Source organism: Mastacembelus armatus, chromosome 5 (genome assembly GCF_900324485.2).
Source record: "Mastacembelus armatus chromosome 5, fMasArm1.2, whole genome shotgun sequence".
Taxonomy (NCBI): domain Eukaryota; kingdom Metazoa; phylum Chordata; class Actinopteri; order Synbranchiformes; family Mastacembelidae; genus Mastacembelus; species Mastacembelus armatus.
The window spans coordinates 9,359,094-9,374,307 of record NC_046637.1 but is presented as its reverse complement, the minus strand read 5'-3'; the positions used below and the strand labels follow the sequence as shown (position 1 = coordinate 9,374,307).

The 15,214-nt window shown below is 38.7% G+C and overlaps 1 protein-coding gene across 4 annotated transcripts in view; it reads left to right on the top strand.

Annotated features, from left to right (window-relative positions):
- The window catches only part of arhgap9 (Rho GTPase activating protein 9), a 31,059-nt gene extending 16,066 nt beyond the window's left edge, over positions 1-14,993 (top strand). For 3 of the 4 annotated variants that reach the window (XM_026305972.2, XM_026305970.2, XM_026305971.2), the window contains exons 7-21: positions 1,998-2,063; positions 4,134-4,277; positions 4,471-4,569; positions 5,629-5,690; positions 5,796-5,883; positions 6,525-6,620; positions 7,160-7,258; positions 7,793-7,898; positions 8,263-8,382; positions 8,988-9,086; positions 9,866-9,943; positions 10,315-10,368; positions 11,225-11,359; positions 12,628-12,733; positions 14,731-14,993. In XM_026305972.2, coding sequence (XP_026161757.1) covers positions 1,998-2,063; positions 4,134-4,277; positions 4,471-4,569; positions 5,629-5,690; positions 5,796-5,883; positions 6,525-6,620; positions 7,160-7,258; positions 7,793-7,898; positions 8,263-8,382; positions 8,988-9,086; positions 9,866-9,943; positions 10,315-10,368; positions 11,225-11,359; positions 12,628-12,733; positions 14,731-14,917 — 1,539 coding nt within the window. In that variant the 3' untranslated portion in view covers positions 14,918-14,993. The remainder of the gene's footprint in view (positions 1-1,997; positions 2,064-4,133; positions 4,278-4,470; positions 4,570-5,628; positions 5,691-5,795; positions 5,884-6,524; positions 6,621-7,159; positions 7,259-7,792; positions 7,899-8,262; positions 8,383-8,987; positions 9,087-9,865; positions 9,944-10,314; positions 10,369-11,224; positions 11,360-12,627; positions 12,734-14,730) is intronic. The other variant, XM_026305973.1, reaches the window with a different exon arrangement.
- Positions 14,994-15,214: the final 221 nt, after the last annotated feature.

The following is a 15,214-nucleotide window of genomic DNA, read 5'->3' as shown; positions in this document are numbered from 1 at the left end:
TGCTGTCATAGTAAAAACTCCTACTGTATCATTTTTTTTCTTTTTTCTTTTTTGACATCCTGTATTTAGAGTTTCTATTCCCTGTATATTTGCTATTCCAGACTTCAAGAATGACTGAAACTGACCCCTCCACCAATTCAGTAATGACATCTGTGTGAAAAAGCAAGTGGCATGATCCAGATTGTTAGGGATAAGCATGTTGCATCTCAAAGTTGCATTGCCTCGATGTTGCGTCAGTGTCTCAAATTTAATATTACCTCATCAAAAAATGCCAACATGATCAAAGCAGTGATTCCCCCATCAAGACAGTTGGAGATACACTTTGTTGACCTATATGTGTCAATTCTCATTCTGTGTTAAATGTGTTACCAAACAGGAGGTTAACCAATGATATATACCACGTACCACATGACACATGAGTATATGGCCCCAGGTGTTTAGACCCCATTTAAATTTAAATTTAACATCTACTTGTTAGCACGCAGTACTTTTTTTTTTTTTTTTTTAACCATTTTAACCCTTACCACATTGGCTCCTTCCTGTCCTATACATGTTCATACATGTTTGTTGAATGTGAATAAGTACATTCACTCATTATTGACAACAATTATTAGTTGCAGTCCAATTTTACCAGGACTTTGACATTCTAGTTACTTACATACTTTGAAGATTCTGAATTTACATAGAAAATGTCATCACTAATTTTCACACTCACAACAGCAGCTGTTGTTTCAGATGTAGATATTTGTGTGCATTTATTTTTTATTTAAAAATGCAATAATTTAGCAGCATAAAAGTGCCTTTTGTCTGTAGTACTTATGGAAAACCTGAATCTTCAATCTAAACCTTTACTTGTAATGAGCTATTTTATATTGTAGCAATGCTATTTTTGCTGAAATCAACCCTCAGCAGAGTCAACTTTCAAACAGAAGTTGTTGAAGTGGTTAGCACCAACCCTAACCCTGGTGTGATTATTCAGAGGAGCACACACCTTCCGAGTTGATCTGCTTTTCATGAGACAGACTGTCCTAGCTGATAAAACGAGCTTCCCTCTAGAATGGGGAAGTAGATGTAAGCAGAGAAGAGAGAGAGATGAATGGTTTTTTTATAGTTTGACACTCAGACAAAAAAGTGTCATGACATTAAATAACGGACATCTGAGGACTTAAACTACAGAAAAGCACTCAGAAAGTAGAGTTGGGCTGGATTGTACAACTGGGTGGTCAGTGACAATGAGCACCTCTGCTGTAAGTTCATCTTGGTATTTCTACATATTATTTATGTAGTTATTTATATTAGATCTAGCTGATTTATATGTATATTATTGTTTGCGGTGTTATTTTCATTCCATGCCATTATTAGTGTAGCGAAATGTCTTGTCTGTTAAATGCAACTGAATATGGTTTGTTGGACTGACATGCTAATATGGTTCCCTCATATTGGCTTTTTATTGTCGGCAGTGTTTTGACTTTTTTTGTCCTTCTCACAAAAGCATGACTGTTTATGTGGATTGGCGGGCTGTGTGGCCGAGTTCAGTAACAGTAAAACAGCATGATTCAGTCAAACAAGTAATATGCAATAAGTTGTGGTCATACTGAGCAATGGCAGGAACTACCTGTCACTGACTTAAATATGGGCGCAAGTGTGGGGTGTACACATTTGTTTCCATCTGTGCTGGCAAAGAGCATTTTATCTGGCAGGATGTAAGAAGGTGCTGAGGACTAGTTTCGTGTAGGTGTGAGCGTTAGCCTGGGCTTTATTCTTGATCTTGATCTTGTTTACTGATCATCAAATTTCTCAGCATCCTGTTTTTCATTGGGGTGAGTCATTTACCCAAATGGCTTATATTTTGGATTACGCTTTTTGTTTTGAAAGTTTTGTCAGAGAGCCCAAAAGTTTGACCTTTTTTGCAAGTGGAACAGACTTGTGTTTTAAAAATAAATATAAACCTTAACTTTTCATCTGTGTCCCCTGTCTTTGTTTCTCTTTCTCTCAAGCTGTCACCTGAGTTCCTCTTCAGGAGCCAGCACAGGGATACTGACAATAGCTGGCAGATGAAACAGGTTTAAACTCCTCTTTCTGCTCCACTCTTGATCACCACACAGCATCTAATTCACTTTACTTTGACTTCCACCTCGCAAAAACAACAGTAAAAGACAAGCCCCCCTTTATAAGTTTTACATAGTCTCCCTACACAACAGGATACATTTGCTTAACAAAACAGGACAGCATAGAACTCTGGTAGCTCTTGCCACTCTGACTGCATAAAATAAAATCCTACTTCATGCTATGTTTGCATACAGTATCTGCCACCAGAATCATTCATTTTGTCTGTAGATGACTATGGTTGATGAAGACAACTTATTCTTCTGTTATATCCTGTAGATGACAACTCTTTCCTTGTTATTCTTGTTTGAATGCCTGGCTGCCAAGGTAATCCTAAGTGTTTTGTTAGTGCTTAAAGGGCTTTTAATGGAGGGTACTTTCCTCATGAAAATCACTGAACTCAAATGCAAAAACTGCATCTGCACTGTATTACTGTAGAATACATTAAAGTATTGCCAGCTATGCTCTTTAGATTCTCAGAGATCAGCATTTATGCATATTAAGGTGGTGAAATAGCAACTCATGCTGAAAAAATTAAGGCCGTTTCCCAAGCAGTTCTTACTGCAACATGTTGCATCACAGTGGGGCGTGGGTGCACTTGGTTTAAAGCCCTTTTAAAGGCCCTCTCTTAGCAAAGGAGCAGATTTGGCTCTTAGTACTAATCCGCCTTGCATGAAGAGATGGCAAACATTAGGAGGGATATTTAGTCTGATTGTTGAAACTAGGTTGCAGGGATTGGCAAAAGTACATTATTATGGCTGTTGCTGAATGAAAAGTTGTGTGAATATGTGCATTTGTCTGGAGTCCTGCACACAAACGCAAGTGAGAGTGTAGGTATAAACAATTTGCATGTGATGCATGCATCACTTTGTCTGACAGTTGGTACTTGAGTCTTTCTTGTAACTTGATGCAAAATATGTTTTTAAGAAAACTACAGTATGTGCAAAATACTCAGGAAAATACTTATGGCTATCAGTGTCCCTCAGTGTCCCAGAATGCTTCAGTTCATATTTACAATTCGTGCTGGAAAATTAAGTTAGAATTTAGCACTGTTGTTACATTGTTGGTTATCCTCATATATATTGTTTAAAATACTGGCAGCTTAATTCAAACCTGACAAAAGGAGTCACAATGTCATACTGCTGAATGAGAACTACTGAGAGAACTTAAGGCAAATTCTGTGACTACATAGGGTCACTATAATGTTTTTTGAGCTCTTATTTATTTTCGTAATTCTGGGAATAACGTCACAACTCAAAAAAAAATTTTATAGTGACCCTAATCCTTGTCCTTAGGAGACAGTATGTCCAGCTGTTAAAAAAGGGAGCGAGGAGATGTGTGTAACGTGTAAATGATTTGCAAGTCAGTGTTCAGGGCATGACTGTGGCACTTTCAAGCTAAGCTAATTCTTTTAGACCTTTCAACCAACTGTCCTGTCCATCTGTCATAGAAACAAAACAAAGCAATCCTGCAACAAATCAAAGTCTCTGTCATTAACAAATACAAATCTTCTTGAGCAAATCAGAAAACAATGAAAACAATGCCCTAGTGAGCAAGGTTACATCATAGGTGGAACGTGAAATGAATAAAGCTGAAAGAATAGATGGGAATAAAAGCAAAAAAGTTGTGTTGAAAAGTTTTTTCTACTAAGGTGAATACATTGCATTAATTTGTAATGTGTATTTTGTCACAGTACAGATTAAAAGTCAAGTGCAAATTGAAGATTTTCTTTGTATGCTTGTTTGCATCAATTACTCATATCGCTCATATAGGAAATGAATAAATTAGAGAAGAAACTGCATGCTGAATTTTAGAGCAGTTCCTTATTGTTACTTCTTTGTGATTTAGTTGTTTTTAGGAATTTTTGCTTATTGTACTGTTGTACAGATGTAACATTACTATGTTAGCATAAAGTTTTTTTTTTTATTTTTTGTTTCATTCATTTTTACACACAATAAATCAGCAAATTTCTTCTCCCTTTGACAATTGACCCAAACATTTGTCTCTGACGTTTAACCCCTGTGAAGAGCATGCAGCGAGCCTCTTCTGACACCCTGAGCCCCATGGCATTCAGCAATAAAGATGCCCAGTGCCATAACTCTAACTCCCTACATGATGTCAAGCAGCAGCTCAGCCACTCCCAGTCTCTCATCCTGCCTGAAAATGGCAAGGTATTCACCTGCAGAACACATACATCCAACCTCATGTACTTGTTGGTACAGTTTTCATCAACACAGACAAAAGAGGAAATGAGATTAACATTTAACAGAGGGAAAGACGCTTTTCAAAATAAAACACTGCAAATGTACATTCATACATATGGACTATTAAATATAGCTAATAGTTCACACTTCTGTCTTTCAGCTGGTCCAACAATATAGAGATTACTCCTGCAATGTGACTAACATTGTTGTGGAACCTCCATCTCCTCAGAGCTCTCCAGACAGCGATGGCTGCACGCCGGTGAGACAGCGCTGCCTGTTACTTCGTACATTTATGTGCCTGTGCATGAGTCTCTTTTAGGGGCATTTAATATAAGGGAGTGATAGAGGCGTAGATAGCACCACACTTCAAACCAAACTTCAATATTTTTTGTGAAAGCCACAACCCAGTAGAATGTTCTGCAACATATAAAGCGTTAGATCTTGAAACAGCTTGAAAGCCTGAAAAATCAGCTAAAGGCTACACAACTGTGGAACCACTGATTGTATGTTTTTCAGTTTCAGCTCTAACACTTTGTATTAGTAACTTGTTTGTTCAGTGCCGTTGTGTCGCATTGCGTGCTGTTTATTTTAACTGTGACCTGCCCACGAACTGCAGCTGAAAATTAGCTTTATTAGTTTTTTTGTGGTATAATACAGTACCCTTTAAATTAAACAGATCAAATATGGTTTGATCTCTCCTCCCAGTTCTTCGACATATTAAAATGAATCCACAGAAATAGCTTATGCATCCAGCCCCTTCAGACAAAAAAAATGTAGCAGTTACTTAGCATAGTCCACAGGCATCATTGTGAAACAGATTTGATTTGGAATTATTTATGTCCTCATAGATGCCTTTGAATTGACAACGTCTCAGTGAAGGAGCTCTCAAAAGCTATGAAAATAAACGAACTTAAACTCCACTCACTTTCTTCTCTTTCTCATTTCCGTCATAGTTATCATCGCTCCTGCTTTTTTAGTGTTTGCCTCTTTTATACTGTACTCAACATCTGCATTATAAACTTCATAGTATCAGTTCTGTTCTCTTGCACCTTAAATGGGGCCATACCGCAGTGGGAGATTTCAGAGCAGCTCCCCTCCTGCTATTTTTTGAATGATGCAACAGTCACGTTAAATGGGTTTGCTCAGGATGCAGTATATTACACAGAGGAAAAGCCCTCTGCTGTACTTTACAATTAACATTTAATCATGTCCTCGCTCTTGCCTACTCTGAGTGATAACATTGGTGTGACAGTATGAATATTAATGCTTTATCATAGCATATTTTAATGCACTTCAAACCCTTTTAATGAGTTCTCAGGAGTTGGAGAAAGCCGGCCTCTTGAACAAGACAAAGATTGCAGAAGGAGGCCGGAAGCTGAGGTGAGGCGTCATGAGGCTGTCCCCATTCAAGATAAAAAAATAACATTTTATTGCATATGTTTTTATGAATCAAGAAAATGAAAAACACTTTTTTTTTTTTTGCAGAAAAAATTGGAGTCCATCCTGGGTGGTATTAGTTGGGAACAGCCTGGTTTTCTTTAAAGATCCTAAATCGCAGACACCATCCAGCTGGGTAAGAGCTCAAACAAACACTGTGTTTTTAGTGGTTTTAGTCCCGATCATTTCTTTATAAAACATAAATGAGTTTTGTCCCACTACATATATAAACTGGATAGACAAATGATTGCCTGAAATTTACAGTTTATTGATTATGATTTATTATGATTATTGGCTCAGCTAACACTTAGACTGAGTCACTTTATAAATAGTGTTGGGATTTTCTTTTTTTTGCTTCGGTGGATTTCTTGTTTTAAAATAAGACTTTCACAAGTCAGCTGTTCTTGTTAAATGGACAAAGACCAGTAAGAAGCTTTTGACCTGTCCAAAAAACTTTCACTTTCACACAAAAATTTCAGATCATTTTTACAAACATTTTTATCCTGTTTTCATGGGTCATGGGTTTTTATTTCATGGGTCATTCTACTAAAATGACGCAGATCAGTTTTTCCGTTCCTAAAACAGGTCGTCGCTGCGTTTGTCACGTCATTATATATGACTCACTCAGAAGGTGCAAAGCTGCTGGCAAAAAAAGAAAAACCCACCAAAATGCCATTCTCTGACATATTTATCAGCCAGTTCCACCAACTGAATATTAACAAATGTTTAATTTAACTATGATTTTTTTTTTTCTGTGTGCATGTTCATTGAAAATAGAAACCAGGAAACAGTCGCCCTGAGAGCAGTGTGGATTTAAGGGGGGCACAACTGCACTGGGCCAATGAGCTGTCCAGCAAGAAGAATGTTTTCAAGGTGAAAAACGAGTGGCATAAGTAACAGAAAAGAAAGTTATGAAGCACATGGTCTTGCAGGTTATCATCAAGACTCATTCTCATTATTTAAAAGTTCAGAAATTCAACAAATCATTACATGTTAGAAATGAATATAAACTGTTGAAATGTTCACACTTCAGTAACCATTTTGTTTTTAGTTTAATCAGTGCTGTGAACCTATATACGGCAGAAGGTTAACATACACTGTATGCATAAATATACACACTTTTTCTGAAGGGTCCTTATCAGTGAGGGAAGTGAGAGGGGGAAGCTTTCTTTCACCCAGTCACATATTATTGATCCACATTGAAGAAGAGGAAACACAAAATAAATTCATGTGACATGTGCCAGGTTAAGTTTAAATGTTGTGCTGTTAGATTCAAGAAACGTCCGATAAAATGTGCTAACCGTTGTTGAAGTGGGTTGACAGAGTGGTGTTAAAAATATACTTCAAATCCTCAGTGGAGAGCTTTGGGGTCATCACACATTAAGAGGTTTTTATAAATGTTTACGTTTCAGCTGAGGACGGTGACAGGCAACGAGTTCTTGCTGCAGTCGGAGACGGAATGTCTGATTAAAGAGTGGTACGACACCATCAAGAGCGTCATTGAAAAGCTAGTGAGACATGCAAACAAACACACACGCACACACACACTCACACACTGTTTACTTTCAATTTCCTATTTTTCAACTAGTGGTTAAAATTTCCCTTTTAGTTTAAATTAGTTCCACTCCCTCAGAACATGTTGCCTCCATTGCCTTTTACTGAATCTTAAACATGCAGACTGTTATCCAACAGTCCAACTGTTATATGGAAGCTGCCTCCTTGTGTAGCTGAGTATGTAAATAGGCAGCCTCTTTAACCTTAATTCATGTTCACCATGCCAACTAACTGTATATGGTAATAATATATGTCAACATTGTGTTTACAGGTTGTTCAACTGTCACCAAGTGACCAAAAGCTTTTTAAACTCCTGAACATTGGCAACAGCTTCAAAATGCTGGAGTCATTTGAGCTCTAAATTCTGCAATATGGAAATATGTGTCCAATACTCTTTTGGAGTTTTGAAAAGCCAGTTTGAATCAATGTTTAATACTGTAATGTTTGTATATGATGAAATTAACACAGTTTTCACTCATCCTGCCTTCCAGGACCGTGAAAACCCATTAGACAATGTCCTTCTGTACTCTCTGAGGAGAGCAGGCAGCGTAGAGATGTTGGACCATAGTGGAGACGAGGATGAGAAGAGAAAATCACGTAAGTCTTGACCAGGATGCCTCTCCTCATCATCTGTTCTGAATTCTTTCCTTCACACAACCACCCTGGCCCTCCATTACAGTTTACTCGCAGCCTGTCACTCCATCGTCAACATTTTTTTTTTTTTTTTCAAACGTCCATACAGGCCTTTTGCACCCCTCCATCCTGTCCTCCATCCTCTCCTCCATTCAGCCTACTTATATTTTCACACGTCCTCCTTGGCAAATAATCCCCCCATCAGTTCTGTCTCACCTCCGCCGTCACCCAGCCCTTCCACTTTTCATCCTCACCACCATCCCCTCTCATCTTCTCTCCTATCCCGCACTGACCTCCTCCTCCACGTCCTCCTTTCCTCCCTCTGCAGTCCCTCGCTCGTCATCCAATCTGGAAAACACAGAGAGGAAAAGAGTGAAGACCCGTCTGAAGAAGCTGATCCTAAAGAGACCTCCTCTGCAGACCCTGCAGGAAAAAGGGCTCATCAAAGGTAAGATTTAATTTAGGAATATTGAGCTCTTTTTTTCCCATCTTATACATCAATACACCTCACATTTCCTAAGAAATGTAATGGTAATATTCATACTCATCTTCATGTCATTGGAACGTAAGAAGCATTTCCAATTATTTAAGGTCTTTAAGTCTTTACCTTTATAATAAAAACAGAAAGTAGTGTTAAAATCAGAAACCCATGGTTTTTATGTTTGAATGTGGTTTCATATATTTCAGCAAGCTCATTGGCTCCTTTCTCATTTATATGATAGTTTCCTTACAAACATGGTCATCACAGTCCTTATCAAAGATATGAAAAAAAAAAAAGAGCTCACATGGCTCTATGATGACATCATGCTCTGGAGTTGCATGGAATTCTTTTTTTATCCTCTAGTATATGCATGACTGTACATGGGTTTCATTGTATCATCATGTGTGAGCTTACCAAACACTGAGCATAAACAGAAAATTTTCAACCAGAGTAACTTTAGCTCTTACATCATAACTGTTATCTGAGAAAAACACTTCTGAACAGACATAAAAAGTTTGTCTGAGCGCGCGTGTGTGTGTGTGTGTTTGTGTCCGTCTGTCATCACCCTTCAGATCAGGTGTTTGGCTGTCGTCTGGAGATGCTCTGTGAGAGAGAGAGGAGCACCATCCCTCGCTTTGTCAGGCTTTGTACTGAGGCTGTGGAGAAGAGAGGTACAGTCACTGCAGCAGTCTCCTGCTAATGTGATTCTCCACTTAAGGGACATCCTCAATCCTGTTTTGTCATTTGGCAGCAGTTCTGCAACTGCTACTCTCACTACTAAAACCTCAAACACAAATTTGAAGAAAAATGTTTTTGATTGCCAGAAAAAAAACCAAGCTGGAATGCACAAATTAAGAGAATAAGTCAAGACAGCTGCCAGCCAGAGAGAGATCTAAATGAGAGAAAATTGAGTTGTTTGGAAACAATGCAGCAAATAAATATTTAATTCATCAAAAAAAAAAAAAAAAGAATGTTTTTTTAACACAAGAGCTTTAAAAACGTGGTTTTGATGAATTAAATATTTCTAGGGAGAAGTTGCAGATTTAGACATTTACATTTGAGGCTGTGAGAGAGTGAAAAACTTTAATAACGTGGACGACAAGAACAAGCAACACGGAAGTCAACTGATAATCAACTAATGTTCAAGCTGACAAGCTGTATATGCATTATATCTGTAGGTCTTATAAAAGTAACATGTAAATTGTAAAGCTGTACATTTTACCCTCGGAGCAACTATAATCTGATACAATAATCAGATATAATCAGATTTATTCATTATTATTTTTCTTTCACAAACTTCCTAGGAGCAAATGTGACTGCCTGGGCCAGAAAAACAATGAAACCATAGCTCACTCCAATCTCAATACATATCTAGAAACACTCGAAAAAGATCATCTTGGACTAACTGTCTGATATGGTACTGTATGTGTCGTGTGTGTCATCATTGCAGGACTGGACACTGATGGCATCTACAGAGTATCAGGAAACCTGGCAGTGATTCAGAAACTACGCTTCCTGGTGAACCATGGTGAGGATGACAGGGGGGTAGGGGAAAAATTATAGAGTGTCAAATGGTTAATGTTGCTCATTTTTTTGTGTCTGACAATGAAACCAGACAGGAAAATGTCAAGGGAGGAACAAGTTGTAGCAGGTAGAAGTTGGAAGTTTCCTGGCATTGGTCAGAAATTAACTTTTATCTGATTCCTCTTTTTGCGGTGCCTAAAATGTCAACAGATGATTTCTTTGTTCTGATTGTATATAACATGACAGTTAAAATATTAGAGATTTCTCAACACACACTCGCTGTATACCTGCTTGAAATCGTACACTGTCTCATTGCCACTACGACATCCTTTATATAGTGAGCAAAGCCAAATGAGTAACTGTTGGTTTTTGCAGAGCGTGCGGTGACTACTGACGGCCGCTACATGTTCCCAGCGGAGTTGGTGCAAGGTAGATTCAGACGGACGAAGAAAACAGCTGCTTTCACGCGCTACTGAGCCTGCTTGTGTTGTGCATCGTGTGTTGCATAATGTGAACAGTCAAAAACTCCCCGTAACACCCACCCACAGACTTGACACGCAGAGCAGAACTGAACGGCGGCGCAGACATACACTTTGGTGGTTGTGCTGCTATTTGCTTAATGTATGTGTGTCCCTTAGGCTTTTCTGCTTTAAGTTTTCTGATGAAATAACATGCAGCAGGTTGTACAGCCAGTTCTTGCACAGTCCATGGCTGCCACCAAGTGGACAAAGTGGAGAAGCAGCTGCTTGTGTTTGGTGAAAGGGCTTTAATCCTACAGCAGCACCACACTGACTGTTTTTTATCATGAGATGCTATAGATGGTACTTGCTTATACCATGTCATTCAGATCATGTCAAAGCTCCTGATTTACTTGTTTTTGATTCTTCTGATCCAGTTTGAGAAGCATTGTTTAGACCTGTTCTTAAAAAATAAGTGTGCTTTATGCCACAGCTCTGTGTGTGTATGTGTCTGCTTGTGCGTGTGATCTGGTGTTTTTGTGGTTGTGTCTTCTCTTACTTTCACAGACCTTCTCTATCTCCCTCCTGCAGCTACAAATCATCATTTTCCGCCTCAGCACTGATGTGAATTCGCACTCTGTTCTGTTTATGCTCTTCACTAAATGATGCCATGGCCAAAACGCCACTTTTTTTTCTCTGTAAATTCAAAATCTTTTGTCTCTGTTTTTCATGTTGTTTTGCTTTTTGTTCACTTCCTCTGACCCTGTCTGTCTCAATTTCTCCCCATTCCCCTTAACCCCCCTCCCCGCGCACCCCCTGCCTCTCAGAGGAGAAGCTGAATTTGGACGAGAGTGAGTGGGAGGACATTCATGTCATCACAGGAGCTTTGAAACTTTTCTTTCGCGAGCTTCCCGAGCCTCTGGTGCCCTACGGCTTCTTCACAGACATCGTAGAGACAGTCAGTGAGTGGCCAGCTTCCTTCAGACTTTATATCTCATCTCCCCCTTAATGCAGAGTGTCTCAGTGTTGCTCTGAGTGACACTTCAGTGTTATCTCATCACTGTTCATATGAACTTAAAAGTAAATAATAAAAAAAAAAAAATGCTTGTATATTTGAGGTGAGACATTTTTATAGTACACAGTTTTCCAAGTCTAAGTATTTATTGGGCTTTTCTTGCCTTTTACTTGACTTGTGGGCAGTTGATATGCACTAAAGTTCCTGGCATTTTTTTCACCACTTCTGTAAAATGTTGCACAATTCTATACAGATATGATAATCATTTATCAAAAAAGATTTATGGGCACAGTAAAAGTAAATTACACTTCCCAAGACGAAAATTGCATGAATTCCAAGGCGAGAGAAGAATAATTATATACTGACACAACTGGAATTTATTGAGCAGTATTGAATCAAAATAAAATGATAGTTTTATGGCAAGAAAAAAAAGACTTAAAGCAGTTAGACTGTCCTTCAATAATTTATGACTTCCCAACTCTGTCTATGGCAGTCATCCCAAAGACCATTCATTCCCAGTCAAGACTTTAACCTAAGGAGCATTTTAGTGACTAGTTGAGTTGATTAATGCATATTTTCTACAATGTTAATATTTACAACAGGAGCGCTGTATATGTAGCATCAACTTTCAATAATCTACAGTGGCCGTGCTTTTGCACATATTGTATTTATATTGTACTTAAGAATAAACCAAACCAGACTTATGCACATTGATAAATTCACTGATCATATTTTTTTTTTTTTTATAGGATTTGTTTACACCATGACCTCCAAACTTTTCCTTTAACTATATTCATTAATTAATTTGCACATATATAAGATAACAATGTCTCATAATATATTTGACTTATCTATAAACAGCAATTAATATAGCACTGAAAAGTAAACTTGCATATTGAGAAAAATTGTAATAAATGCAAATGTATTCGTTTTATGAACGCCCTGTTTCTTATCAATCTATGGGATTTTTTTTTTTTTTTTTTTTGCACCATGTGAACAAGAAAGTGATCAGCAATTGACTGATCATTAAATCACGGTGGTGATTCTTGATAATTGCACGCTGCTGTATGAGATTAGATAGCGAATGCTAATAGAGTCCATGTGATATCAGTTAGTGAATGTAAATCAAGCTTTGGGTGATAATGAAGTACATGAGATGGAATGTAAATGATGACATTTATTGTGATCTGACGTGTTTCTTGCTGTGTGTTGCAGAGATGTCTGACTACATGGACAAAGTGGACCGTTTGAAGTGTCTGGTGCTAAACATGCCTCCTCCGAACCACGACACGCTGAAGTTCATGTGCCGCCATCTGAAACGGTGAGAGGACTGGAAATAAAACGTGCATTACTTCTCTGCTGATGTGTTTTATCTGTCTTCATTTCTATTCGTTTCCATTCAGTTCCGATTAGTTTCAGTGCCATTACAGAATGCAGGATATTGTCTTGGAACATTTTTTGACACAAAGGAATCAAGCATGTGCCCAGGCGGACAAATAAAAATGTCGTTCTCATAACCTTTCTTTTTAGATGTGACCACAAGATGGGGTAGTTCCCTTGTTCTCAGTACTTTTCTGTCAGAGATTCTTTGGCCAAGTCTGTCATGTATGCCAAGTGCTGTACCAGAATCACACTGTTGTTAAGTTTGGGTCCCTGTGAAGATGAAAAGACTGAAGGAAGATGAATGGTGTACAACATTCTGTGAGCCAGTTCCTTTTACAGTACATAAAATGTGTGTTTTTTACCGCCTATGGTTTTTCCTTCCACTACAGGGGTGAGTGTTCGTGTTCTGGGGCTGATGTCTGTGCCAGGGTGTGGTGGGCCCCATGAATTTGTCAACTCTTTCTTTCTCTCATTTTCTCTCTGCTGTCATTCCTTTCCTCCCTCATTCTGTTTCTCATTTACTATCACCCTGCCTAGTCATCTGTGTCAACTCCTCTTGTGCTCACTTGCTCTCATTGTTTTCCTTACTTCCTCTTCACCCTCTTTTTTTTTCTTCTTCCACCATTCTTCCTCCTCTTTCCATCCCTTTCTCCTTTTTCTCTGTCCTCCTCCTCCTCCCTCGGCCTTCCCCCCGCTCTCCTCCTTGCCTCGAAGGTCCCATGGGAGCCTTGTGGTTCGTCTGCTGGAAGGCATACCAACACCACCGCCGCCACCACTGGAACCTCTCTCTTTTCTCTCTCTTCGCCCTCTCCCTCGCTTGCTCCTTTTTTTTTCCTCTTCCCTCTCGCTCGCTCTCTTTTTTCCTCCTTTTTAATGTGGAAGTTTTGAGCAATTGCTGGCTGCTTCTGTGGCTTGGTGGGAATGGCATTTTTAGAAGAATGCCTCATGCTGTGGCTTTAACCCATTCCTGAGTCCTCCCCCCACCCCCCTCAGTCACACACATATGCTCAAAAACACAACATAGGTGGATGCAGGATGTGGATTTAGACACTCATGTTTATAAGTCTATTTGTAAAATGCGGATATTTGGGTACGAGCCTGCACACAAAAACAAGATGTTAATAGAAAGTGTGCAAATGCTGATTCTTTTAATCGCTCTTCTGAGTTTTTGTTAGAATTAGAAAGATGTACCATGACCACCAAGACCACAAAAATGAAGATATATGGCCAGTTAGCACTCATGTACAGTGTAATCCTGCAATCCCAAAGATAAATTCAAACAAGACTAAACATTACTGAGGCTGTGTGAAAGTACTGCATGAACAATACTTGCAAATGTTAGTATGCAAAAAAGCTGATATTGAACAGGTCATTGTTTCAATTTAATGTGTTAGTTTGATAACATTTGCGATTATTCTATAATGAAAAAGGACAACTGAGACTGATGGATATGTCATTAATTTTGTGCATATGTCATAGACATATTCAAATTTTGACCTGATGATGGCGCTGGCTGAAAAAGTTATTGAAATTTATTCTAAGGAGAGGACATGAATGTCTGTACCAGATTTCATGGCAATCCATCCAACAGTTGTTGAGACATTTAACTCAAAACCACAACTGTCAACCTCATGGTGGCCCTGAAGGAAATGTCAGGGGATCACCAAAGTCATTAGGATTAATCATCGTCAAGACCATTCATGTCTCTGTAAATTTCATGGTAATCTATCTTGTAGTTGCTTAGATATTTCTTGAGCGAAGTGGTGTACTGACTGACATTGCCATCCTGGTAGCGTGACTCAACATTCAAATTCAAAAGCTGCAACAATTCAGGAGCTTTTTTTTTTTTTATTGCTTTGATTTGCCTTCTTTTTGCGGGAGTTATATTCTAGGAGATATTTAAGATTGTATCGTCTATTTTCCTTTTTCCTGCAGAGTGTTGCAACATTCAAATACCAATCGAATGACCACACAGAACATCGGCATCGTGTTTGGGCCAACCCTGATGCGCCCAGAGAGGGACAATGGCAACATGGCAGTGAATATGGTTTACCAGAACCAGGCGGTGGAGCTCATCCTCAGTGAATTTGACCACATCTTCGGAACAAGAGGCCCCTCTTGATCTTTTGAGACGTGGGTGGAGGTGTTAAAAAAAAAAAAGCAAAAAAATACTCCTCCAGGTCAGACAAAAGTACAAGTAGTGCAGCATTTATCCTCTAATCTAATTTGGTGCAAAATGGATTTCACATCAAAAGATAATTACTGGGGAAAAAGAACCACAACAGAAAGCTGCTAATCACAACATCTGGCCTCCATATAAAGCCACGTTAAAACAATAATAATAAAACAAGCCAATTTTAGCTGCAAGTCTTGTGCCTTTGACTGCAGATGTGGAGTCCAGTCCCAGTTCTCTTTACTG